Source organism: Bos grunniens, chromosome 1 (assembly GCF_055505025.1).
Source record: "Bos grunniens cultivar Pamir isolate PY7600 chromosome 1, Bosgru_T2T1.0, whole genome shotgun sequence".
In the NCBI taxonomy this organism is placed as follows: Eukaryota; Metazoa; Chordata; class Mammalia; order Artiodactyla; family Bovidae; genus Bos; species Bos grunniens.
The window spans coordinates 130989188-131016733 of record NC_141165.1 but is presented as its reverse complement, the minus strand read 5'-3'; the positions used below and the strand labels follow the sequence as shown (position 1 = coordinate 131016733).

At 35.6% G+C, this 27546-nt stretch overlaps 1 protein-coding gene across 11 annotated transcripts in view; it reads right to left on the bottom strand.

Annotated features, from left to right (window-relative positions):
• Positions 1-27546, bottom strand: part of ROBO1 (roundabout guidance receptor 1) — a 1296447-nt gene that overhangs the window by 349150 nt on the left and 919751 nt on the right. For all 11 annotated transcript variants that reach the window (XM_086411285.1, XM_086411320.1, XM_086411293.1 and 8 more), the window contains one exon: positions 25595-25921. In XM_086411285.1, the coding sequence (XP_086267411.1) occupies positions 25595-25921 (327 nt within the window). The remainder of the gene's footprint in view (positions 1-25594; positions 25922-27546) is intronic.

The window sequence follows — 27546 nt, the reverse complement described above, 5'->3', positions numbered from 1 at the left end:
GAAAGTTAATAACTAGAAAACATTCTCACATGGAAAATATAATAACTCTTGTTCAATTTAGAGAACAAAAATTAGCTATACATTTGACACTTTTTTCAGTTAAAGATGAATCATCCCTCCTTATTTGGCAATTTGTAGATTTTGTTTCATGTTAATTTGCAGCAATCTTTCCTAACTCAGTGTTTGCTTATTCTTCAGAATATAAAAAAAATCACCAGGTAGTCTGTGGTAGGGCAGCCAAAATAAATAAATTATCAGCTCAATTAGATTCTGGCTTCTTTTCTCAAACTTTCCAAGTTCAGACTATTACATTATTCAGCTGAAACTTCTCAGCTGCCTTCCCAGGTGCCAGAAGGTCTGGTCTATCTGTGAAGCCGAGTGCAGTTCATACATCCATTCTTCATACTTTTAAGAAACCTCTTACAAAAAAAAAAAAAAAATGCTCACAGATATTGGTAGCCTACCATATAAAACACTCTGATATGAAAAAATAAGACATCTGGCAATTATCCTAATCTGAGCGTTTACTTAATTCTCCACCACAGGTTTCTGCAAACTATTGCTCCTTTCTTGTGTTCTTACTGGAGCAAAGGAACATCACATTGACATGATTTTTCATATGCTTACAAATATTTTACCAATTTTAGTTAAAAGTTCAGGGATATAATGACAATGTCATCTTTAAAACTGTTATATGAAAGTGAAATATGACTTCTGCCCTAGACATATATGTCATTTGATATATCAATTTGTGTTTGATTTTCTCAGTGGCTATCATAGCTGACTGTCAGGAGATCATGGTTCCTGAACTTCATACGGTCTCCAATGAACCCTCAGAAATGGAGCTTCTGTGGACCCTCTGAACAAGGGAACTCACACATTTATTGGATCAGACAGTGCAAAACGGGATTGAAATATTAGGATTTTTTTTACATCACGGAAACTAAGCCAGTGATGACTGACTCATGTTTTAAGTTGAAAAACTGTGTTGACTTTGACAACATAAAACAATATGATTAAGAGAAATTAAGTAGACTCTAAATACACAATGGCTCTAACAGAAAGCTGAACATGTCACAAGAACAAACTCATCAAAACAAGAGAAAGGGAACTTGTATGTATTCACAATGTAAGCCAACTGAAGCTTTATTGCTTTCTAGATATTTACCTAGTGAACATCTTATCAATTTGTAGGCTTTAAAAGATTACCTATGCTATGTCAGAAGATCCCAAATATTGATGTCATAGACATACTGACCATGTTCTTTAATGAGTCATATTAATTAATGGTCTTTACCCAAAGGCAATCTGTCCTTACATCAGAGAATAAACTGAAAAATGCAAGTTGATAGGGGGCAAATTTTTGGGTCAATTAAAGGACAATAAAGGCAAAAATAAGGGGGGTGAAATGACTACTGATATACCACTCTTTTTAGCCAATCTCAAATTTCATTGGAGAAGTCTATTTTTTTATTTTTTAGTATATTAATTCCATAATATAGTAATTCCATGATAGATTTGTCAGTAATGCATAGATATCAATGCTAAGGCTTAATCTTAAACATAAAAATGTATAGGTCTTGAACCAATTGACTGTGGCAGGATAAAAATTTAAGAGTTTCATATGTAAAGAGGAATTACATGTAACAATGCTAACATTTTACTGGTTCTTGTCTATTACTGATGTAGATTAAGGAAACAAAGAAAAATTATAATTTGAAAATTGTGTATATAAGAAATTACAACTTATTGGCAGTCATCTTAGTTATTTTCCAAAGGAAATCATATATATACATATATATCAAAATTTGTCATTATTTTTTTGAGAAGGTAATTGTCTCATGTGCAAAATAAACCTGTCTTAAGTTTCACATTAGTGATTAAGAATTCCTCATGACTAGGGAGTTTCATTAAGTGTTAGAAGCAAAATAACATAAAGACTATGAACATGAGCAAAGTTATTCCTAGGCCTCAGTTTCATCATCTGGAAAGTGAGGATAATAATTACGCCTACTTCACTGAGTTTTGGTGAGGATTAAATAAATTAATAAAGAATCTGATATATAGTAAGCACACAAAAGCATTGGTTATCATTACAAATAACATGGCCTTTCACCTCAACTTTAAAAAATTTAGATTGTATTCTATAATAAGGTTTTACCAAGGACCAATTTATCCCATTAAGTTAAATATAAAATAGAAATAAAAGAATATTTTAGCTTAAATATTAAAATCCGATATTATCCTTCTCTCGGTTGTTTAGAATTTCAGTAAGGATGTTCCATATAGACAAACAAATTATCCATAGCTAAGTACTCTCTCTACAGTGCTTAAAAAGCTTCCAAACAGCCAGGAATGTACTTGCACAGTTTGATTAGCCCCTTATGTGAGATAAATGAGCAGTTTTTGTAAACACCAAATGTGATACAAGTCATTTTGAAAGAAGAGATTATCTGTAGGACAATATATATCCCAAATATAATGTCTCCAAAATAATAGTTTTTTTTTTTTTTTTTTTTTTTACAAAATGAGTACTTTTAAAAAGTCAGGATTTTAAGATGGTACAAGGATGAAAAGAAAAAGGTTATAAGTGGCAGGATACAAATGGGTATGTTTACACAAAAAATTTATAACAGTTCACTGGCACAAAAACACACTTTGAACAGGGAACAAAATCTGGCATAAACGATTAAATCTGTCAAACAACTATAATGTAAAGAAAAGACACAACACATATAAAAGAACAGGAAAGAGCTTTAACCATGTAGTGAATTAAATATATAAAAAGCAGACTAGGTTTCCATGAGATTAAAGACATGTAAGGTTAGTCATTAGAATAAATGCTGTAAGAATACAATCCAAAACACTAAGGCTAAATTTGTTCTTCAAAAATAAAGACCTCAAAATAATCTCTTACAGTTTCCCCACCCCATCATCAAGCAGAAATGTCCAGGAAGATCACAGAGGAAAGCACTTTCTGAAAGCAGGCTTCGCCACCACCACATATATGATAAAGACCTACACACACTCTCCAATCTGCCCTAGACATACAAGTCCATATCAGTAGAATCAAAAACTGGAAAATATTGTCAAAATGCACAAATTCTTATGAAAAGAATAATTTTAAAGAAAAGATCACAGGAAAACATAAAAGATCATAGAAATGGCCTTCAGAGCTAATTAAATTTAAATCCCTCTCCCTCTCTTCTGGCTTTCCCTCTTCTCTCTGTTTATAGAATCACTGCATTGCTTTCTCTCAGGTATTAAGATTGTATAGTTTTGATAAAGCATTAGAAGTATCAGATGTTCTAAAGATATCATTGATTACTTAATAAAGATAACTTCCTCTCATCCGTACAATGCCTATCTCTGACCATTTCAAATTACTTTCCAATAGTTACTAATTACATAATTATTATGTTAGACAGTAAAGAGCATTGCCTATTTGCAGATAAGAAAATTAAGTCAGAAGGGTTAAGAGGCATTATCAGGTCCTTAAGGGCGTTTCAGGTGGCACAGTGGTAAATAATTTGCCTGCCAACCCAGGAGAAGTAAGAGACAAGGGTTTGGTTCCTGGCTTAGGAAGGTCTCCTGGAAAAGGAAATGGCAAACCTGTTCCAGTATTTTTGCCTGGAAAATTCCATGGACAGAGGAGCCTGGTAGGTTACAGTCCACAGGGTCACAAAGAGTAGGACATGACTGAGCTCATCAGGTCCTTAGAGAAGCCCCAGGAAATCAATAGCAAGCATTAATCTATCAGAAAAGTCATACAACAAATATTTTGGAACTTTTTCTATGCCAGGCTCTGTTCTAGCAGTTAGCCCAGGGTGATAAGGTCCTTGTCCTTATGTAGTAGATATTGCTGGAAGGAAAATCAATAGTAAACAATTATATATCATTATTCAAATGACCCCAGCCCTCTTTAGTTATTTGTTTTCATTGTAAGTCATTTACTGCTAAAATTGGAAAGAATCTATTAAGAACCCCCCTTCCCCAGGGGATGTACACAGAACTGTAAGTTATCAGTGGATTCCAAAAACTTGACCTGAATTGGAGAACAAGGTTTTAGAAATGTGTGTAACCCTACTATAAAGCAGTCCCCTATTTTGTATAAAATCTAAAGCCTATTAGGGGAGAAAAGATACTGGGATTTCCAGGAAGAGAAAGAGACTGATGATACTTCTTATTCCAGAAGTTAATCCTCTCTCAAGCCACCTCTCCTACTCATCAACTCAAGCTGACTAAGAAACAGATCCTTCAGGGAAGTCCTTTGCCCTGTCATCCACATGAGTATCAGCAGCTCAAGAGCTTTCATTGTGAACTGATTACCCATGTTCCTCAACATAACCACAAATATGTTAACTAATTGATGAAAAATAGTCCCTTTCAAGAGGACTTGACCTGTGGATATCAGATCAGATCAGATCAGTCGCTCAGTCATGTCCGACTCTTTGCGACCCCATGAATCGCAGCATGCCAGGCCTCCCTGTCCATCACCAACTCCCGGAGTTCACTCAGACTCATGTCCATTGAGTCAGTGATGCCATCCAGCCATCTCATCCTCTGTCGTCCCCTTCTCCTCTTGCCCCCAATCCCTCCCAGCATCAGAATCTTTTCCAATGAGTCAACTCTTCGCATGAGGTGGCCAAAGTACTGGAGTTTCAGCTTTAACATCATTCCTTCCAAAGAAATCCCAGGGCTGATCTCCTTCAGAATGGACTGGTTGGATCTCCTTGCAGTCCAAGGGACTCTCAAGAGTCTTCTCCAACACCACAGTTCAAAAGCATCAATTCTTTGGCGCTCAGCCTTCTTCACAGTCCAACTCTCACATCCATACATGACCACAGGAAAAACCATAGTGACCTTTATTTTCAAATCAGCAAATATTTATAACCATTACATGTTCTATAAGTAATATTATAGAAATATGATCTGAACTCAGGAAACCAAAGGAATAACTTCTAAATTTAATCAATTCTGATACTGAGTAAAAAAAAAAACTTATATATATGTATGTGTATATATATATATATATGCTTTATTATATATATATATATATATAAAAAATTATACATCTCAAGAAATGGTGGCTTTTGGATAATAAAACAGTGGGTGACTATAAAGATATGTGTACTCATATACTCAAGTTTTCTAATATATACTTGACATCTTAAAATGTGACATAATTACATCTAAACTTGAATCTGTAAAATAATTTCAAATTAAATATTAATCAAAAATACAATTATACCAAATCAATTTCATGCATTGCCATCTTACAGGATGAAGGCAAACTAAAGTATAAATTATTTATAAGAAAAAAAATCCATAATAACATTGAGCTAATCATCACAGTAATTGTAGCATTTCAGGGCAAGGGTGGAAGGAGATTTCCTTTATTCATATATTTTTTTTGTTCATATATTTTCAATCCAAACTCTCATGAATAAATCATATGCTTCAACCTATTTTAAAAAACTGAAAGAAATTTGAATCTGGTGTTCTTTAAAACATTAAAAAACAAAGTAGCGCTTTAACGGATTCCATAACAACATATAAAAAGATTTCCTTGATTTATGTATGTTTGTGTATGTGTGTTTGCATGCATCCTCTCTGGCTTCAATAAAATCCCTTTAAAATTGGAATCACTTCACTCAAATTAACATTCTTTCCTCCCTTCCCTTAGAATGTATAACAAACTGCTATAGCTTAGAAAAAAAGTTTTCATCAGCACAACTGAGTTAGTCAAAAGAAATAGTTGCCAATGTCTCCGATTTCAAGTCTAAATTTAGGCAAACACAGAGTGTTCTAAAATATTTTAAATATTAAAAACATAAGGGACTTTGTGGGTGGCCCAGGGATAATACTCCACCTTCCCGTGCAGGTGGTGTGGGTTTGATCCCTGGTCAGGGAACAAGGAACTCACATGAGGTGGGGCGTGGACAAAAAGAAAAAAAATTATTTAAAAACTTAATATGTCTATTTATATTTTATGATAATATTAATGTTTTAAAAATCCACAATTTTATAGTCAATGATTTTGGTTTTATTACTTGAAGGAAAGTTATGACCAACCTAGATAGCATATTCAAAAGCAGAGACATTACCTTGCCAACAAAGGTCCATCTAGTCAAGGCTATGGTTTTTCCAGTGGTCATGTACGGATGTGAGAGTTGGACTGTGAAGAAGGCTGAGCGCCAAAGAATTGATGCTTTTGAACTGTGGTATTGGAGAAGACTCTTGAGAGTCCCTTGGACTGCAAGGAGATCCAACCAGTCCATTCTGAAGGAGATCAGCCCTGGGATTTCTTTGGAAGGAATGATGCTCAAGCTGAAACTCCAGTACTTTGGCCACCTCATGCGAAGAGTTGACTCATTGGAAAAGACTCTGATGCTGGGAGGGATTGGGGGCAAGAGGAGAAGGGGACGACAGAGGATGAGATGGCTGGATGGCATCACTGACTCGATGGACATGAGTCTGAGTGAACTCCGGGAGTTGGTGATGGACAGGGAGGCCTGGCATGCTACGATTCTTGGGGTCGCAAAGAGTCGGACACGACTGAGCGACTGATCTGATCTGAAACTTAAAATTTATAAGACAAAATCTGAATTCTATGTTTTGAGGAAGAATTCTATGTGATTATGCCTTTTAAATGATGTTCAAGCAATGTTGATTATTAAAACTAACTTTGGGATAAAATTTTATACTATATATTTACCTATAAATGTTAATGTGAAGTTATCTAACAGTTTAGAGGGAAAATGATGCTTATTTCTGTTGATGTATATCCATACATATTTCTTTTGAATACCTATATATAATACCTTCCATTATTATAAACTCTAAAATCAATTTCACTCTATTTATGACATATTAAATCTATAGTCCAAGATATTGATCAGAATACCATACTAAATAAACTAATGCTGTACTTGAAGTTTTTTCCAGAAAAATTAGCTGAGATATGCAATCATAGATTTGACCTATCACTACAGTACAAAAAAATTATTTGTCCCCAAATACCAGACCACCTGATCTACCTCTTGATAAATTTGTGTACAGGTCAGGAAGCAACAGTTAGAACTGGACATGGAACAACAGACTGGGTCCAAAAAGGAAAACGAGTATGTCAAGGCTGTATATTGTCACCCTGCTTATTTAACTTATATGCAGAGTACATCATGAGAAACTGAGGGCTGCATGAAGCACAAGCTAGAATCAAGCTTGTTGGGAGAAATATCAATAACCTCAGATATGCAGATGACACTACCCTTATGGCAGAAAGTGAAGAAGAACTAAAGAGCCTCTTGATGGAAGTGAAAGAGGAGAGTGAAAAAGGTGGCTTAAAGCTCAACATTCAGAAAACTAAGATCATGGCATTTGGTCCCATCACTTCATGGGAATAGATGGGGAAACAGTGGAAACAGTGAGAGGCTTCATTTTGGGGGGGCTCCAAAATCACTGCAGATGGTGACTGCAGCCATGAAATTAAAAGACGCTTATTCCTTGGAAGGAAAGTTATGACCAACCTAGACGGCATATTAAAAAGCAGAGACATTACTTTGTCAACAAAGGTCTGTCTCGTCAAGGCTATGGTTTTTCCAGTGGTCATGTATGGATGTGAGAGTTGGACTATAAAAAAAACTGAGTGCTGAAGAATTGATGCCTTTGAACTGTGGTGTTGGAGAAGACTCTTGAGAGTCCCTTGGACTGCAAGGAGATCCAACCAGTCCATCCTAAAGGAGATCAGTCCTGAGTGTTCATTGGAAGGACTGATGTTGAAGCTGAAACTCCAATACTTTGGTACCTGATGCGAAGAGCTGACTCAGCTGGGAAAGATTGTTGGACATGACTGAGTGACTGAACTGAACTAAACTGAAATAGGAAGAAAAAGATTCTCAAAGTACACCAGGTAAAAAAAATATGGATAATTTATGCAATCTCTCATGTCTACTGGGGAAACAAAATGCCAAATTGTACATTAGCACCTTCAAATACAAGAAAGAAAACATTTTTTCCCATGGTTTTTAGTTGGAGGAGATCATTGTATAGAATTATTGACTGAAAGAAATTCAGTAAAAACACACCCTTTGTGACCAGTGACAGGCACTACAAGTTACACACAGTGCTTAAAATTAAGTGGGAAACACAGACAAGTAAACATTTAATTACAATCTGGGACTTACATGCTGTGATCAAGGAATACAAGAGATGGGGTGAGAAGCGGGGTATACAGAAAAGAAGGCTCTGAGGAAGTCATGACTCTGTTGGGCTCTGAAGCAATAAATAGCTTTTGGCAGATCAAAGGGAAGTGGGTAGGAGAGCGTAAACTCTAGGCTACCATACTAGGATCACACAAATCCTTGCAAGTCATTTTAAAGAGTTTAGATTTTAGGAGCTATTGAGAATCTCTGAGTGAGCAATCAAGAGAGAAAGATCGGATTTTTACTTGTAAAGGGGTATTACCATTATTGAGGTGAGAAATGATGGTGATGCTAATTAGAAAACTCGTAAAGTGGTTGGAGATAAGTGGGAAAACTCTAAAGGTATTCAGGAAGAAACATCAGGAAGACTAGATGATCAACTGATATGATGGAAACAAAAGAAGCAGGAATTGATCTCAGGTTTCAGATCTGGCCAGTTGGATAGATGGCAAGGGGGTGTCACTGTCATAGTTAGGGAATCATAAGAGGAAAGGCAGAGAGAGAAAGGAACATGAAGAGTCTCTTTCTGGATACTTGAACAGGAGGTGCAACCAGGGCCTCCAAATGGAGCTGAGTGTAGGGGCTGCCTAGAGAGAACAGAACAGGAATGAAACAGGACAACTCTGACAACTGAATACAAGAAGGAAGGTGTGGTCATCCAGGGTAAGCCACAGAGCAAAATCCTCCTGGAACATGAACATTTCAGGAAGAACCAGATAAATAAGAAGAAAACCCACAGCATGTGCATGGTAGGCCTTGCTCCTGCTGCTGCTAAGTCGCTTCAGTCGTGTCCGACTCTGTGTGACCCCATAGACTAGCTGCCTATTAAATATCCAATCTCCGTTTCTTCCTTCAACAAAAGACCAGATTTTCTTTGGAGAAGAAATGAGCCCACTAAAAACACATCTCTCCATGCAACTTTGAAACGAAGGGTGGCACAAACATCATTTGTGCCAATGAGATATAATCAAATTCTAGTTGGGTGAGACTTCCAGGAAATTTATTATTTTTCTAAAAAAAAAAAAACAATAGGCTAATGATGTTTTACATTCCTCCTTCAAGGACAGCACAGAGAGGTGACACTGAGAGGTGTCACGAGTTCCCTTACAACCACAAGAAAAAGTTACATACTAAGGATGGCAAAACAGAAAATAATCAAAGGAAGCTGGATTTTTGGTGGTCCCTTGGAGTCATCATCCTTTTATACTTTCTCTCTGCAGCTGTCCTCCAGAATCAAATTAAACCTATTTGACTAAATTGTCTGATTTCAGTTAATGCAGTAGGATACAATCCTGATCTAGCTGGGTGCATGAAATTCTGGGAAAGAGAATACTTCACAAAGCACGTCAACTGTGTCAAATGGCTGCAAGAGGTAAATTATATCCATAATAGAAGGCAAAGTTGAGAAAGCTGAGGTCAAGGCTATTAAGAGTAACAGGATATTAGTGAGAGAGAAGGGTAGGGAAGGCCACACACCGTGCTCCGCATCTCTTTGCAAAGTTTGGGTAGAGTACCATATTTAAATTGCTTGTTTGGAATACTGAATGGATCCTTGTTACAGCCTTCAACATGCTGATACAGGAGAAGTAACATCGCTAGATGCAAAATGGAAGCAATAGTATATCACATTCTTATTCCAATGATCTTAAAATAAGGGAACCATGAAGATGACCACACCTGAATCTGAGATACACACTTCTGAAACTGGATATCCTCCCACAAAGTACCAAATATTTGTGGTACAAACATTTATCTAAATTTTTTTTTTCTGAAAACATATTTTGATAGTTCATTTAAATGTGGGAATCACAAAAAATTTAGATCTCCTACTTGTGTTTCACATCATTAATATTTTAAACACTTGGAGGTCTTACAGAAAAAGATGTATTTGTAGATGTATTTTCCAAATTATTTTATAACAGCTCATAGAAATAATTCACTGGAACGTATTTTGAGAAAGGCCACAATAAAGAATTTAAATGTTAACCATGCCAATAACAATAGCTTTACAAACCCTCAGATATACACTGTCATAAAGACATACTGCATACTGTTGATACATGAAGAATACTTGTCATTTAACAAATAGTTCTGTGGATTTCAAATATACTTGTGTATACAATGACTGCCTCAGGGAACAAAAAGGGTTTTTTTTTAATGTACCCATATATGCTATTAGGTTTTCAGAATCCCCTTTTCTGAAATGAAGAGATACATTATTTGGGACCATAGGAATGGAAAAAGTAAGCCCAATAATGTGTCTGGCATAGTAAATAGCACTTGCAACGAAATCTACCATTCACAGAGTGCTTGCTATTCATCAGACAGTTCTAAGCACATTATGCATATTAACTTAATCCTCTCCAAAGCTCTGTAAAGTAAGTAGAATAATATATCCACTTTACAGGTGAGGGAATTAGACTATAGAAAGGCTAAATAACTTCACCAAGGCCAGACAGCTATGCTAATTAATCACTTATTGAATGTGTAGGGAACAAAATTTATTTTAACTGGACAAATTTAATCACATCTAACTATGAAGAGTTTCCATAATGCATTCTATGGATAAGAGCCATGGGGCTAATAGCTAAGAGAACCCCTTATATGAAAAGAACACAAATTCTCCTTAGAACAGGTCATAAGAAATGTAGTTATTCACCTGGAATTGATGATCAAAATTTTAAATGAGATTGAAGAATCATAACCAACACAGTCCAGAAAGAACCTATTTCATGGGAAACCATACAGAGACCTAAGTGATCATTACTTTTTAAAAAGAATTGACTTTATTGCTTACGAATGTCAGGAAGCCTAACCACAGAATTCTGAGGTCCTTCACATTTTAGGCTTTGATGATTTAGACAAAAGATGAGAGAAACAGGGGAAAAGGTGACTCGGCAGAATCTCAATCTACTGTTCACAGAACATTTCCTCCTCTCCTGTGGAATTTTGGTTCACTACTGCTTGCTTTCTTGAGGTGAACCCAAAAGAAAATATATTACAATCATATTTTCCAAGAATTTCCTTAAACACGATTCAGTAAGGTGACAACCTGTCCTACACTTCTATTTTAGAGCTAAGGAAATAATTTGGATGAGGATGACAAGTGCTGAATTATACGATCAAAACGCTCTCTATATATTCTTCTACATCAAACACAGGCTCCTAATCCATTTTCTAGTGTCAGACTGACATAAGAATCTAATAAAGGGCTAACTTAATGTGACTCAGTATAGATAAAGTACAGTATTATCTGGTGAAGAGATACAGGGTGATGGAGAATATTGAGGCAAAATATAAACCCTTTGTGGGGGTGTTTTTCCTTACTTTCTTTTTAACTTTCTCACTTTTACTCTAAGTTTTACTCCATCATTCATTAGAGAAGATTAAAAATGTCCCCATTCAGGCATACTAAATAACCTGGTCATAAACTTTTATTTCTCTTGACAAGTGCAAAAGGTCATAAGTACTATTAAAACTTCAATGTAAATCTTGGGTTAAAAATGACATAAATGAGAATGTTACTAAAGCTACAATTTCCACTTTAGATATTAAGAGACTGATTAGAAACTGTTTTATTATACTCAGAAACCTAAATTAAACATGAGATGCACTTTACTAAAAATTCAGTTCAGTTCAGTTGCTCAGTCGTGTCCAACTCTTTGCGACCCCATGGACTGCAGCACACCAGGCCTCCCTGTCCATCATCAACTCCCAGAGCTTCCTCAAACTCATGTCCATCGAGTCAATGATGCCATCCAACCATCTCATCCTCTGTCGTCCCCTTCTCCTCCTGCCTTCAATCTTTTCCAGCATCAGGGTTTTTTCAAATGAGTCAGCTCTTCACATCAGGTGGCCAAAGTATTGGAGTTTCAGCTTCAACATCAGTCCTTCCAATGAATATTCAGGATTGATCTCCTTTGGGATTGACTGATTTGATCTTGCAGTCCAAGGGACTCTCAAGAGTCTTCTTGAACACCACAATTAAAAAGCATCAATTCTTTGGTGCTCAGCTTTCTTTATAGTTCAACTCTCACTGAAAATGACTACTGGAAAAATCATAGCTTTGACTAGAAGGAAAAATTAGGCCCCACTTAATAATGATCTTCAAACATAAGAGCTGCTGTAATTTATAAATGGCTTTTCTGTTATCATTTACCATGCAAGATGAAAAGAAAGTCATGCTGCAGAACTTACGTAAATTAAAGTAATAACTTGTGTTAACATATGCTGATGCATATAAAGGATACTGATGATCAGGGAGAGATAACATTTGGTTCTGAATCTCTTTTAATACAACAAATGATCTTCAGGTAATTTCAACTATAAGTCAGAAGGACAGATGAAATAATTTCCAAATGACCCTTCCAGCACAACTGCATTCTTATTAAAAACCTAGTTTGGTTTATTTTACTGTTTTCAGTCTAGAAAAGTGAAATAAGGAATCTGGAATTTCACTTGTGGATCAGCCTTCCATGAATTCACTTAGAAACATCTAGGATACATTTCACATATTACCTTTCTTGATAAAAATGGTATGGATATTAATAAAAGTTTGAGTATCTTCTTCTCTGCTAAACATTCCACTATCTGTAAATATTCATGTGGAGGAAACCATTTTTTCCTTATTCATCCAGGCAAATGGATTTCTCTGCTCTTCTAAGCTTACCCCTAATCTATCAGTACCCACCCAACGCCCCTCTCCAGCACATGGTCTCTCTCTCTGTCCCTGTCTCTGTCTCTCTCTCCTGCTCCCCTCTCCTTGAGTCCCTTTCTCTGTTACTCTGTCCATGGAATTCCAAAAGCAAGAATACAGGAGAGGGTAGCCATTTCTTCTCCAGGGGATCTTTCCAACTCAGAGATCAAACCTGGGTCTCCTGCATTGCAGGCAGATTCTTTACCTTCTGAGCCACCAGGGAAGCCCACAAGTAACCACACTGGGCTCAAGTTCCCAAAAGGTGTTTGGAGCTCTACGGGATGAGCAGGATCTATGAACTCCAGTTCAGCACAATGTATACCAGTGCTTCTCAAACTGGAATTTGCATAGAGTTGCCTTAAAATATTGTTTAAGTATACTATCTGATTCAGGTGGTCTGAGCAGGGCTCTGCTTTCAGCATCTTTAACTTGCTACCAGGTGATGCCAATGCTGCTGGTCCATGGATCATATTTTGAGCAGGAACCTACAGCTGCTGCTTGTAGCAGACCCAATCCTTCCCACATCCTTCCTGAGTTTGCCTCCCCTAAATGGCTGGAGCCATTACCATCCATATGGCTTTCTTTTCTTTCTTATCCATTTCTAGTTATTGCAGCACCCAGATTTCTAGGGGAAATCTTATTCTAACTTTTTCTTAAAAATCTCATCACCCACAGACCAAAGCCTAAGACTGTAACAAGTAATGTAAAGCATTACTATGCTATAATTTTCCTTTGATTTCTCATCAAATTTGCTTCATTAAATATAAATCTATTGGACTTTGAAAAAGCTTTACATATACAGATTACTGGCAAAGTATAGGAAGGCAATTAATTCTACTTTACAGAATAATTATTTCGTGTATGTCCCCTCTATCCAGAAAGAAAATGTAAATATGATTAGGTCCTGTTTTGCATATGTAAAGTTTCTTGAGAAACCCCTCAGGTACCATCAATACTAATTGTTTCCTTATCAATCAGGAAGTTTAAAGCTCTTTGTTTTTTATCAGCCAGTTATATTTATATTTATCTACAATATAAACACAGGTTGACTTACTCAGAGTGGGTCACTTTGCTGAGAGCCTATTCTAGATTTTGTTGTTGTTGTTCGGTCTTTAAGTCATGTTCGACCCTGCAACCCATGGGCTGCAACTCACCAGGCTTCCCTGTCCTTCAACATCTCCCGAAGTTTGCTCAAACTCATGTCCATTGAGTCAGTGAAGCCATCCAACCATCTCATCCTCTGTCATCCCCTTCTCCTGCCTTCAATCTTAGAATCTAAAAAACTCCTTTGACTTTTTGTACTAGGGGAAGTCAACTAAATTTCCTGAGTAATATCATCACCCAAAAGAGCAATTAACTGTTGGAAAACCTGGAAAGAAAAACTCCCAGGGAAACAATACTGAGACTGCAGTCTAAGAGCCATGGCTTCAAATCAGTGTTTAAGATCATATGAACCATTTGCTTTTACAAAGAAGTGGAAATGAGATTGCTTCTTGAAGTGGCATTCTGATGTTTCATGATATTAAACACTTCAAGTTACATGTTAGTTCACATCATTGAAACAATGGGCCAGGAATGTCAACGAATACTTGAATCACAGATGGCTCCAGAGGAGGTAAATCTTGAGCTGATTATAACAGAATGACCAGTGAAACAGGAAGAGAAGCACATTCCACAATGAGGGTACAGAGGAAAGTGTCATTTCTTGAAAATGTGATGGGCTGCAGCATACTGAGCTACTGTTAGCCAACCACAGCTAACAAAACCCAATCCAAACTTTCAATCTCATCTTCATGGTCACAGACTTAACCTTGACTTCACCATCAGCAACAGTTGCATCTCTTGTAAAATCTCAACTTCTACTCTCTCATCCTACACAGTTAAACCAAGTCTTCAATCTACAAATCTAATCTTCACTTTTCATCTCCATTACTACATCTAACTGGCACCTTCCCCTGTCTGTAATACTGCAATAGCTTCCTAACTGACCTCCCCCAATTATTCTGCAATCCATTCTCTACTCATGTAGCAAGCAAGCATCACATGAGTGAAGTTTTAAAATATAAATCAGATCATGTCACCTCCACCATTGCTTAAAAACCTTCTTTGGCACTCATTATCATACAATTGCACTCATTTCATATGATAGCAAGATTATGCTCAAAATCCTTCAAGCTAGGCTTCAGGAGTATGTGAACCAAGAACTTCCAGACATACAAACTCAATTTAGAAAAGGCAGAGGAACCAGAGATCAAATTGCCAACATATGCTGCATCATAGAAAAAGCAAGGGAATCAAAAAAAAATCTGCTTTAGTGACTACACTAAAGCCTTTGACTATGTGGATCACAGTGGAACAGTGGAATATTCTTAATGAGATGGGAATACTAGACCACATGGTCTGTCTCCTGAGAAACCTGTCTGCAGGACAAGAGCAACAGTTAGAACTGGACATGGAACAATGGACTGGTTCCAAATTGGGAAAAGAGTACGTCAAGGCTGTACATTGTCACCCTGTTTATTTAACTTATATGCAGAGTACATCATGAGGAACCCTGGGCTGGAAGAAGCACAAGATGGAATCAAGATTGCAGGGAAAAATATCAATAACCTCAGATATGCAGATGATACCACTTGAGTGGCAGGAAGTGAAGAGGAACTAAAGAGTTTCTTGGTAAAATTTAAAGAAGGGAGTGAAAAAAACTGGCTTAAAACTCAACATTCAAAAAACTAAGATCATGGCATCTGGTCCCACCACTTCATGGCAAATAGATGGGGGAAATGTGGAAACAGTGTCAGATTTCATTTTCTTGGGCTCCAAAATCAATGTGGATGGTGACTGCAGCCACGAAATGCAAGGACACTTGCTCCTTGGAAGAAAAGGTACGAAAAACTTTGACAGTGTATTAAAAAGCAGAGACATCACTTGCCGACAAAGGTCCATATATGCAAAGCCATGATATTTCCAGTACTCATGTAGGGATCTAAGATTTGGACCATATAGGCTGAGCACCAAAGAATTGATGCTTTCAAACTGTGGTATTGGAGAAGACTATTGAGAGTCTCTTGAACTGCAAGGAGTTCAAACAAGGTAATCCTAAAGGAATTAAGTCCTGAATATTCATTGGAAGGACTGATGCTAAAGCTGAAGCTCCAATACTTTGGCCACTTGATGAGAAGAGCGGATTCACTGGAAAAGACCATGATGCTGGGAAAGATTGAGGGCAAGAGGAGAAGTGGTGAGAGAGGATGAGATGGTTGGATGGCATCACTGACTCAAAGGACATGAGTTTCAGCAAACTCAAGGAGACAGTGAAGGACAGGGAAGCCTGGCATGCTGCAGTGCATGGGTTTGCCAACAGTGGGACACAACTTAGCAACTGAATGACAACAACATTGCACTGAACATATACTCCAACAACATTAACCCAGTTACAAGACCCTGCATGACCTGGCCCATATCTCTAGCTGTTTTCCCTAGTCATAGGCCATATTAGCCATCTTTCATTTTCTCAAATATACCTAAGTTTATCTTTCTCATGGCCTTTAAGATGCTTTTCTTTTACTTTGCATCTTGCTAACATCCACGTGTATTTCTGCTCTTGGTTTACCATTAATCCTTCTGGCACATGTGACAATTTTGAGGAAAAAGTTATTTGTAGGGTTAGTTACTTATTTTCTGTCATCATACCCCACTCTTTCCACTATATTGTCATTTCTATGAAGGCAGAAACCATTTTCCTTTTTGTTTACCATTGAATAGCAAAAACTAAGCAGAATGCCTGGATAGAGTTATTTTGGGGAAAATATCAATTTTTTGAACAAACTATATTTTGTTATTCTTCATATTTTTATTTAATGTCTGACTTTTAATGTCCATATTATGTAACTAAGGGAAGAACTTTTGTGCCCCCAAAACATTCAATGGGGCTTTATTCTAACATGACAAAAAAAATTTTTTTTGAATTGATAATTAATGAAAGTTTTAAGTTAATTTATGTTGCATCAATTAAAATTAACTATACTAAGAATGTATAGGTATATTTTATTGAATACACTTGTCATTAATAATTTAAATAATTTAAAATAATTTAAATAATTTAAAATAAATACAAATAATTCACACGTTAGTCTGTGTATGTGAGAAAGATGTCTAACATTTAAATCATAAGTAATAGGAGGATGACAAGGAGCAGTGGTATGATGAAAAGATTTTAAGAGATAACCAGATCTACCTGGTTATTTTATTATTTTTTAAAGACAGCATTGTTGATATGAGGAGACACTGCCAAGAATTTCCCATAAATAAGTAAATACTGAATTGATTTCCTGAAAGCCTCAAGAGACTTTATATTTAAGCATCAAATGGTGTTGAAATAATCATCTTTTCAGCATATATAAACACCAGCTACTTTTTTGAGAAAATAAAAGGAATGGCTCATGAGACTGGTGACGGAATATGTAACCTTTAACCCCAAGATTACTGGATTGAAACTGGTCCAGGATGGTGTATATAGTAATATTCAGCAGATGGAAGCTGTTTTGCAGCATCCAATCTAGAGAGCTAAACTCTTCCATTTAGTCTTTATGACATAGGGATGTGTTCCAATGTAGCTAATGCCTTCCTTTTTTTTTTTTTTTTTGCCATCTAAGAAAAGACTGAATATTAATTGAATAGTAAATAGGTTTCCCTAGAGAATGCATAGTGATGTCAGGATATCTAGAAGGATATCCACCCAACTTTCAGCAGTGGTTAACTCTGGGCAAATGATACTACAAGAACATGTATTTTAAAAGAGCAAGTATGTTCTCTAAAGAACATATATTAGTTCTGTTACTTAGAAATAAAAGATAATTTTTAAGTTATTTAAAAATGATCTTTATAAACTTGCTAATCATATTCTCTAACCTGAGACTGGGAGTAAAGGAAAGAAAATGTATAACATGTCCACACTCTAAGATATTTCTACAAATTTGCTAAAGATTAAATATAACAGATTTGTGAACCAAAGAAAAAACAATAAAAGTTTGCCTAAGAAATCAACTGAACACGTGCCTATAGCCTGTGATTTGTTTAACTAACAAATAGAACATCACCTGTTGGTTATTTATGAATAAATAGTACATTATCTGACAGCTACCTCCTCTAACACCCACATTCAAATGGCCAATGGGCTTTGTCCTTTTCGACTAAAATACCCATTGAAACTCAAACCTTCTCTTTATGTTCTCTGTCAATGTCATCTTTCACATGGGTTATGGAATACAGGCTTCTGCTTTTACACTTCATACTAAATATTCTTTGGAAAGATAAACCAAAAATAAGAAAAGAAGAAAGTTTTTATCTAATTTCAAAGAAAATGAAAACTGTCTCCTCCTAATGAAAAGATGCTGTGCTTACTTATCTCAACAAACACAAAATCCACACTATATTTACTTGAAGACATAATGTTTCTATCCTCAATGCCTTACACAATTTAAACCTGATATTTGGATGCACCATTTGGTCTGATGGGCTTACTACTTACATCATTGAGATTGCATGATTTTTCTCCCTGGTTTTCTGATTTTTATTTCTCAGTTATTTAAGATGATCAAATAGCTGAAAATCCAAGTTTAAAATCTCCAAATGGGACTTTCATGGTGGTCCAATGGCTAAGATTCTGTGCTCTCAATACAGGGGCCCAAGTTCAATCCCTAGGTTGGGCACTAGATCCCACATACCACAGTGAAGATCCTGCATGCCCCAAGAGCTGGTGCTACAGAATAAATAAGTAAATAATTAATAAAATCAAATCTCCAAATAACTGCTATTAAAGACAGCTATGGACAGAATGTCTGTGTATCCCCTCTTCTCTCCACTCCACTCAAATGTGTATATTTAAATCTTAATCCCCAATATGATGATATTTGGAGGTAATTAGGGTGGAATGAATTCATAGGCATGGAGCCCCCGAGATGGTATGGGAGGCCTTATAAAGGAATAGAAACCAGAACTTTCTCATCATCAGGAAGAGAAGTCTCACCAGAACCTGAGCATGCTGGCACCCTGGCCTTCAACTTCCAAACTTCTAGAACTGTGAGAAATGTTTCTGTTTGTTCAGTAAGTACATGGTACTCAGTATTCTTAAAGCAGCCTGAACTAACTAGGAATAGCAATAATGAACAATTATATTCTATTGGTGGTAAAAACTCAAGTTGTTAGTAAACATAATCATATCACAGAACTTAGCAATATTGCTTCCCTACTTAAGTGAAAAAACATGTGAATTCAAAAAGAATAATTTAATGTTTTCCTAACTGTAAAAGTTACAAAATGAATTATTTCATTAGCCCCTACTGCTAAGTTGCTTCAGTCGTGTCTGACTCTGTGTGACCCCACAGACGGCAGCCCACCAGGCTCCCCCGTCCCTGGGAGAGGCAAGAACACTGGAGTGGGTTGCAATTTCCTTCTCCAATGCATGAAAGTGAAAAGTGAAAGTGAAGTCGCTCAGTCGTGTCCGACCCTCAGCGACCCCATGGACTGCAGCCTACCAGGCTCCTCCGTCCATGGGATTTTCCAGCAAGAGTGCTGGAGTCGGGTGCCATTGCCTTCTCCGACAATAAAAAATTATTTAAGTCAATATTATTTGCATGTCTAGCATTAACAATGCTAATTAAAGCTAAGGGTAAATCTCTCCTACCAGGAATTCAACTCAAGATGGAATTTAATATACTCCATATGCTCTGTACTTAACCAGAAATTAATTCAAGAAAATTTAATTACTGAAATACTTTATTTAAATTTTATTATATTAGCACAAAAATCTTCAAATTCAAAATGGAGTCAGTCCATTTTTGATATAAAAACATTTAGATCCCCTCTGTATAAATGATCATAGTGTCTGACCAATACAGGGAAAGAGAAAAAAGTAGTGAAACAACAGACTGACAATTAGATTTACGATTTATTATTATGTGCCATTCACACTGTGCTACACACTTTATATGCATAAATTCATTTAATCATATGTGAATTTTGCAACAAACGTCAGTGTATTTTAGAATGTAAGTGTGCCAGAAGGTGGAAAGATATTTTAAAATCACTAAACTAAATGAGTTTTTAACATTTTTCCTTTGAATACTGAAAATAAAAATCATATATATTTATATGTATATAAGTTTTACAATCTGATCAAAGAATGGAACTGCAAAGTTGCTTAAAAATACAGATTAAGTAGAGGAAACAAGAAATATTTTCAAAGATGCAATATAGAACTAGCTCAATTTCAAAGATAAGTCTTTCAGGGAACAAAACATGTGTGTGTGCACATATATATTCAATGAATAACTAGTGTCTAACCATAACAGGGGTTAGCTTGACTGGATGCATAATCAATCATCAATTAATCAGTCAGTATTGTCAATTTGATGGCATATTCTGATTTTATCTGCTTATCTGAACCATTTCACCTAAAGGGGTAATCCTTCCATCTTCCATGCTCAGATTTTAGAAACATATTTTAACAATAAAATATGGTTTACCGTTTAACGCCTGGCTCTTAGCATACATGGTCAGTACACTTTCTCATTTTATCCAAATGAGGAAAATCAGATAAATCAAATCTTAAATCACTTTTAAGAAGCATTGTTTAATAACAATATCGATGAAAGATCACAATATATTGACAGTAGTGGGAAAATATTACTTTAAAATATAAACATTCTACCTCAAGGTAATTACTATTAAAAAGCATCCTAGTTAATAAAATCTGGAAAGACTTACTCTCTGATTAATTGTACAAAATTATTTTTTTCTGTAAAGACAGTTCTGTGTTTTGCTGCTAAGACAGCCAGCAGATGACCGCCTAGCCTGAAGGGATTTCTCTTCCTCAGGAGAAAACAGTTTACATAGGAAACAAACAGTCATATGCTGACTATGCACTGCTTAGCAGATGACATAGACATGTTCTGCAATCGAAAGCATGAGGGTCAAGGTTCAAATTAACTTTCCCTAAAATTCAATGCAATTACCCAAGATTGAATTACATATTAATATAAGTTGGGTCAAAAAACTGTGCTATCAATTTACGCCAGGCATAAGTTGAACTAAATTTAATAACTTGGTATTTAATAATTTGGTAATGTTGGGCATTAAAGAACATTTTCTAAACATTCAGTAGACTATCAAATAAAGCTAGTTCAAAACAAACAAGAAATACTATTTGCAAGACTGTTTTAAAAAGTTCAGTTCAAAACTGAATTAGATGAACAGTGAGTTATAAGTCTTAGAGAATTAGAGAAATATATTTTAAATTTACAAATTACGGAGCAGGCAGGTACGCAGGTGCGCAGGGGGATGTCGGCAGGAGCCCGGGGCCCCGCCCCCGAGGGGCCCAGGCGCCCCCGGGGAAGGCCCAGCTGCCCGCCGCCCCCGCGCGCAGCCATGGATTTAAAAAAAAAAAAAAAATTTACAAATTAAAGTCCTCGTCAAGATATATCATTCTTGGCTTGTAAAGAAAAATAATTTAAAAATAAAATTTAAAAATGTATCTGTAATTAAAAATGATTTTACCTTTAGAGATAAGCTTTCAAAGATGGATGGAAACTCTAGGTGTATGGACTACCATATATTTCTTAGCATTCCAATTCTTAGAATTTATAATTGTGCAAGATAAATTTAATTGCATCAAAATTGATTTTTCAAGAACAAGAATACAACTTTTACCACATAGCAAATATCATCACCTAAAGATTGGTCAGTGCTTTTCACTGGGTCCAACTTTGTTATATGTGCATGTTCGGAAGCTCAGTTGTGTCCAACTCTTTGGGACCCTATGGACTGCAGCCCGCCAGGCTCCTCTGTCCATGGGATTTCCCAGGCAAGAATACAGGAGTGGGTTGGCATTTCCTCCTCCAAGGGATCTATCTTCCCAACCCAGGATCTAACTTCTCAACCCAGGGATCCAACCCACATCTCCTGTGTCTCTTGTATTGGCAGGTAGATTCTTTACCACTGTGCCACCTGGGAGACCAAACTTGAATATAATTGGATTTAAATGAAAACAAAAATAATCCTAAAAATAACCAATAAATACAATCCTCTTGGTGCATTATTTAAATTTAAATAAATATTAAAAACATGAAAGACAAGAATATTATTATTTCTATACAAAAATAAAAGTTTGAAATGACATTCCATACCATTTTTCGCCATTGTTTGAGAGATTGACAATTGTTAGGAACCAAGTAATCCAGTTGTTACAGCTGTAAAACTTGGTTCAAAGGCAAATAAAACACAGATAAATGTTTTTAAAGACATTACTAACAACTGTGCTATGAAACCAGTGTTGTCTCAAGACACTTTTGTTAATGCTATTACTTTGGGCTTTAGAATCACTAAGAAATTAGATGCAATCTTTTGTCTTCCTGTGTTTGAGCCTTTGGGAGAAAGAAGAATAGCTCTTATTGAACATCTAAACTAAGAAAATATAAAAAAATAATAATACTTTCCCGGAAATAATAAACACAAGCTATAATAATACTTTATAGATTTAACCTACAGCAAATATGACCCATGTTTCCCTGTCTACCCTCCTGTCTGGTATTTATGTAACATACAAAAGGCTAGTTTTGATTTTACAATGCAAACATATGTTAAAATGGTGAATGAGCTGTAACCATTGGCTAAAATAGATAACTGAAATATATGTGAATTAAATTACTACACATCTATTTGTAGTATACTGAACCATGATTTTTAAGAAAAAATTAACTACAGAGAAGTTAATGTTTCCCATATAACTTACATGTCCAAACAACACAATTTATCTAAACAAAAGCATCCTTTTAATTTTTTCAATTTAACTAGTATAAAAATTATTGGAAGCAAACACTACTTAAGCTTTTTCAAATAATTATTATCACTAATATGGATCCTTATTATTGTACTACCCTCATTAATACCAAACTATATTTGGTAAATGTATAATATCTATATACTTTCCTCTTCCCGACTGTATGAATTGTTAATGAATGAGATCTTAAAGTATTTTCTAGAGTAGTTTCATTAAATTTTATTCAGTAAATTATAATAATTTTTTTCCTCTGGAGCTTGAAAACATTTTGGAATGTGTCAGGACTATCCCACTAAGATTTGTGAACTATGCATTAAGGGACTGTGTATTAGAGTATTTCACTGGTAAAAGTTATATAATGATCTTCTGTCTGGTTTCAATTTCATAATCGTATATTTGTTGACTGAGACTGCAAGAACTTTTCCCATAATGGACTCTCAAGGTTGTGGAATGTCTACATTAGGAAAAGAACTTAACTGGAAACTAAAAGTACCTTTTAAAATAACTGTACAAAAGACAGATTAAAACAGACAGGTCTCTAAATCCCAATGCATTAAGGATATCTTGATCATCTGAGGTAAAACTAGAGGTGTTTTGAAAAGGAAGATATAGAGGGTGAGCGTTTAGACACTCAATTCAAGTCTATCAACTTTTAAAAAACTTCTGACAATGACAAGAATGCAAGGAGAGTAGATAATAACACAGAAACATGACATGATCTTTGATATTTCTGTTGCTACATATTTCTTATAAACAATTATAATTCCAGAGAAGTTACAATCACTGATTTCCCTCCTGGTCTTTAGTTCCTTAGGTACTACATACAAGAGTTGGCCTAGGTTATCTAGGCTGACATCATCTTTCTTGATTTAAATTTGCTCTCAAATATTAACTTATACTTATCTTCACAGAAAATAATTATTCTTAAACATAATGGTGTCAAGAGTTAGAAAAGTGTTAATGTAAGTTTAAAAGATGTCTTTGGCAAAACATATGTCTTCTTATAAATAAGTTGAACCTTTACATTCTTTTGCTTGTGCTACATTTAAAGTTGAGTTTAAAAAATAGACATACAAAGAAAAAGAAAACATTCTGTTGTGATTCCAGCTTTTCTACATATCACTGATTTAGCTCTAAGATCTATCTTGAGAATCAAAGCAATAAAAGAAAGTACAGTAAGTTAATTATCAGTTAACTTCAAATAGAGAAATATAAAGTTGGGTTTCAAGTAAATGTTTTAAAAATGTGAATGTCTAGTTTCGACATAGTTTTAAATGATTCAATGTTTTTTTATTCTATCTAATTAAGTTTTATGCTCATATAAGATATCTTTGGCTTTCTGTCTCAAGTATTCAGTATTACATGGCTCTGTGAGTGTGAATCATATCATCTAGGTTTTTTGGAAATGATTCCACATTAATAATATGATTGAGTTGTAATATTCTGTAAATCCCTTTCTATGTTTATAATTTCATAATTATCTGTGATTCTATATAGTCATGTTCTAGTTGAATGTTGGATGTAATGCTAAAGATTATGAAAATTGACTACATAACTAGAATTTTGAACGTGAAAGAAAGTGAAAGTTACTCAGTCATGTCCGACTCTTTGTAACCCCACCACGGTATTCTCCTGGACAGAACACTGGAATGAGTAGTCTTTGCCTTCTCCAGGGGATGTTTCCAACCCAGGGATTGAACCCAGGTCTCCTGCATTGCTGATGGATTCTTTACCAGCTAAGCCACAATGGAAGCCCATTATATTAAAATATCAATCACCTTATAAAATATTATATATAAAAATAGACATAGTTACATATATAGTTTCATATATAGTTATAGATAGTCAAATTTAAAGTGAATTAGATCTAATTTCATTTGTCTCTCTAATCCATATACAATTCTCAATTTCTGTCATATATACATATGCTCAGCAGGATTCTTTCACGGGAATGAAATTTTCTGACTCTTGAATCCTTATTGAAAATAAGAAAAGCCTGTTTCTAATTCAAATACAATACATTACACATCTAGACTCTAGATATAACAACTGAATCATTAGTTAACCAAATCCTTTTTGAGATAATTTCAAACGAGTGGCCTTTTTTATCTGTATAAATATACTGAACCATCAGCCACCCAAGGATTCCCATCACATGTTTTCCTCTCAGGGTGCACTACAGTGTAGCAAAGATGATAAAGTATGAGGCAAATATATACATTTCTCTAGACTTAGCTTTACCCAAAGTATAATATAGTTCTGACAACTGGAAACAGTTTAAAACCATAACTTCCACTACCAGTCGAAAGTATTTCTCCTAACGAAGACAAACGAAAAATATCTTACAGTATTCGTCTTACATCCTCATACTCTATATATTTAAAAGGAACAAAGGAGGGGAATAAATCAGTTTCAGTGAGCATCTTCAACAGAAAACAGTTCCAAAAGGTAAAACACAACACAAGGACATTTGCTCAATACTATAAAAAACCTAAAGGAGAAAAGAATTTGAAAAAGAATAGATATATGTATACTTGAATCGCTTTGCTGTACACCTGAAACTAACACAAAACTGTAAGTCAACTCATAGTCCATTATAAAATAAAAAAGTTCTTAAATTTCAAAAAAAATTAGGTAAAACAGTTCACAACTATGTATGAATCCCAATTTAGCTGGAATAACCAGCTAGGATGAGAAATTCAGAAAATTCAAATAAATAGTGGACGATACACGCATATAAAGCTACAGATCTTCCTCAGGTAAAGCCTGTGATGAACAAGGTAAACGATCCCACGCTGCCATCCCTCCACCAACTCACAGGCCACGTGCTCCCCAACACTAAAAGCCCATTTTACTTACTGGCTACCTCCAGCGATGCATTGTGACTCACAGCCTCTCCGAGGTAATTCCTTGCTACACAGACGTAGACCCCTTCATCAGGCCTACTTTTTCGTCCGTGCACTATACGTAAGAAAAATAAAGATCCACTTGGCAGCAACATTCGGTGTGAGCGAGGGTCATCTTTGTCTGTCTCCACTCTCTCCCCACCTTTGTACCATTCGATGGTGGGTGTGGGGCGACCTTCAGCTTTGCAGTTCAAAGTTGCAGGTTCTCCTTTTGAGACAATTAGATCTGACGGGTGTTCAACAATACGAGGTGGAAAATCTTCCTGACGAAGACGGGAGCCTGCAGAAGAATTGACAAAATAGCTTCATATCATCAACTTGAAAACAATTAAAAGTCTTATTTCAAAAGCCCAGGCATTAGCACTACCATCCAATAAACACTGCACAGTATTGACCTACTCTTCCTAACCTTCCTAACTAATCCTTCTGGTGTCTACTAGACACCTTCTGGTGTCTACTAATCCTTCTGGTGTCTACTTTAACCATACTTTCTAATTCCTGAATCCTTTTGACTCTCCACTTAGAAAGTGCTCTTGCTAAATCTCTGTCTGTACAAATCCCGTCTACTCTCCAAATCCCCTGTTTCAGAAGCCATCACCCTGTCTGTTTGTACCATGTACGTGCCTGTTTTTGCAGAGGAATGTGTTAGAGAATTGTTGACTGTTACAAATAATGGCATGGCTTCCTGGAATCTCCTCCTCAATGCAACATCAATCAACACTTTAGTAAAACATATGCTATATATTCATGAACATTTATGTTGAAATATGCAAGATGGAACTTTATATAGACTTTTATATCTTTCTAAATAATAAATACATGTGCATAAATATATTAATACATATATATATATACACACACATAAGGATTGCTCAGCCATGTCCAACTCTCTGTAACCCTATGGACTGTAGCCTGCCAGGCTCCTCTGTCCATGGAATTTTTCAGGCAAGAATACTGGAGCGGATTGCCATTTCCTACTCCAGGGAATCTTCCCAACCCAAGGATCAAACTCTCTTGTAATGCAGACAGATTCTTTAACATTAGTGTCACCTGGGAAGCCCCATACATACGCACACACACACACACACATATACAACACACACATATGTTATATATACATATTTATATATACACGCATATATACTTTCCCAGAGTTTTTATTCAATAAATTAAGTTCATTAGTCTCCAATCATGATTTTATTACTTTAGATTTTAAAGATGAAATGTTACATAATTGAGTTTAAATAATTCAATATTAAATGGAAAAGGATATTAGGTGAGGAGCTACATTCTAGATCACACGTATTGCTTAATAAGCAAAGTCCTGAGAGTGTCATTTAAATATTTTGTTTGTGCCTTATTTTTTCCAATGAGACTGTAATCACTAAAACAGGGATCAACTTTCATATTTTTAATGTTCCTACCTTACTGTTGCCATGGATAGATTTAATATGTAAAAATCTTAAAGGTTTCTCAACTTCAACAACCAAACTTTAAAACCTTGTTCTCATCTAGTGTTCCAATCTCAATGAACAAAGAAAAGTAGAAAGCAGTCTTGCTTGACACCTCTTTCTGTTCCTTAATCTTCCCTCAAATTTCTCAAATCAATTTACTCATCGCAATCTGTACAGCCAGTTACCATCCCAGATCAAACTGCTGTAGATTCCCACCAGGATTTAGGAACGCTCTTAAATAGCTTCACTTCAATACAGCCAAATGAAGGCTTTGAAGTGTAAATACAATCTGGGTCCTCCCCTATTTTGTGACTCTTAAAATAAACTCATTGCTCTTAAAGTCTTTAACAAGACCTACTGGAGACTGTGTTCATTTCCCTATCTAGCTCTCAGGACCCTTGCTATTCTGCTGCTTTCTCTGCTTTCTTCACCTGAGTTTTCTGTTTGTTCC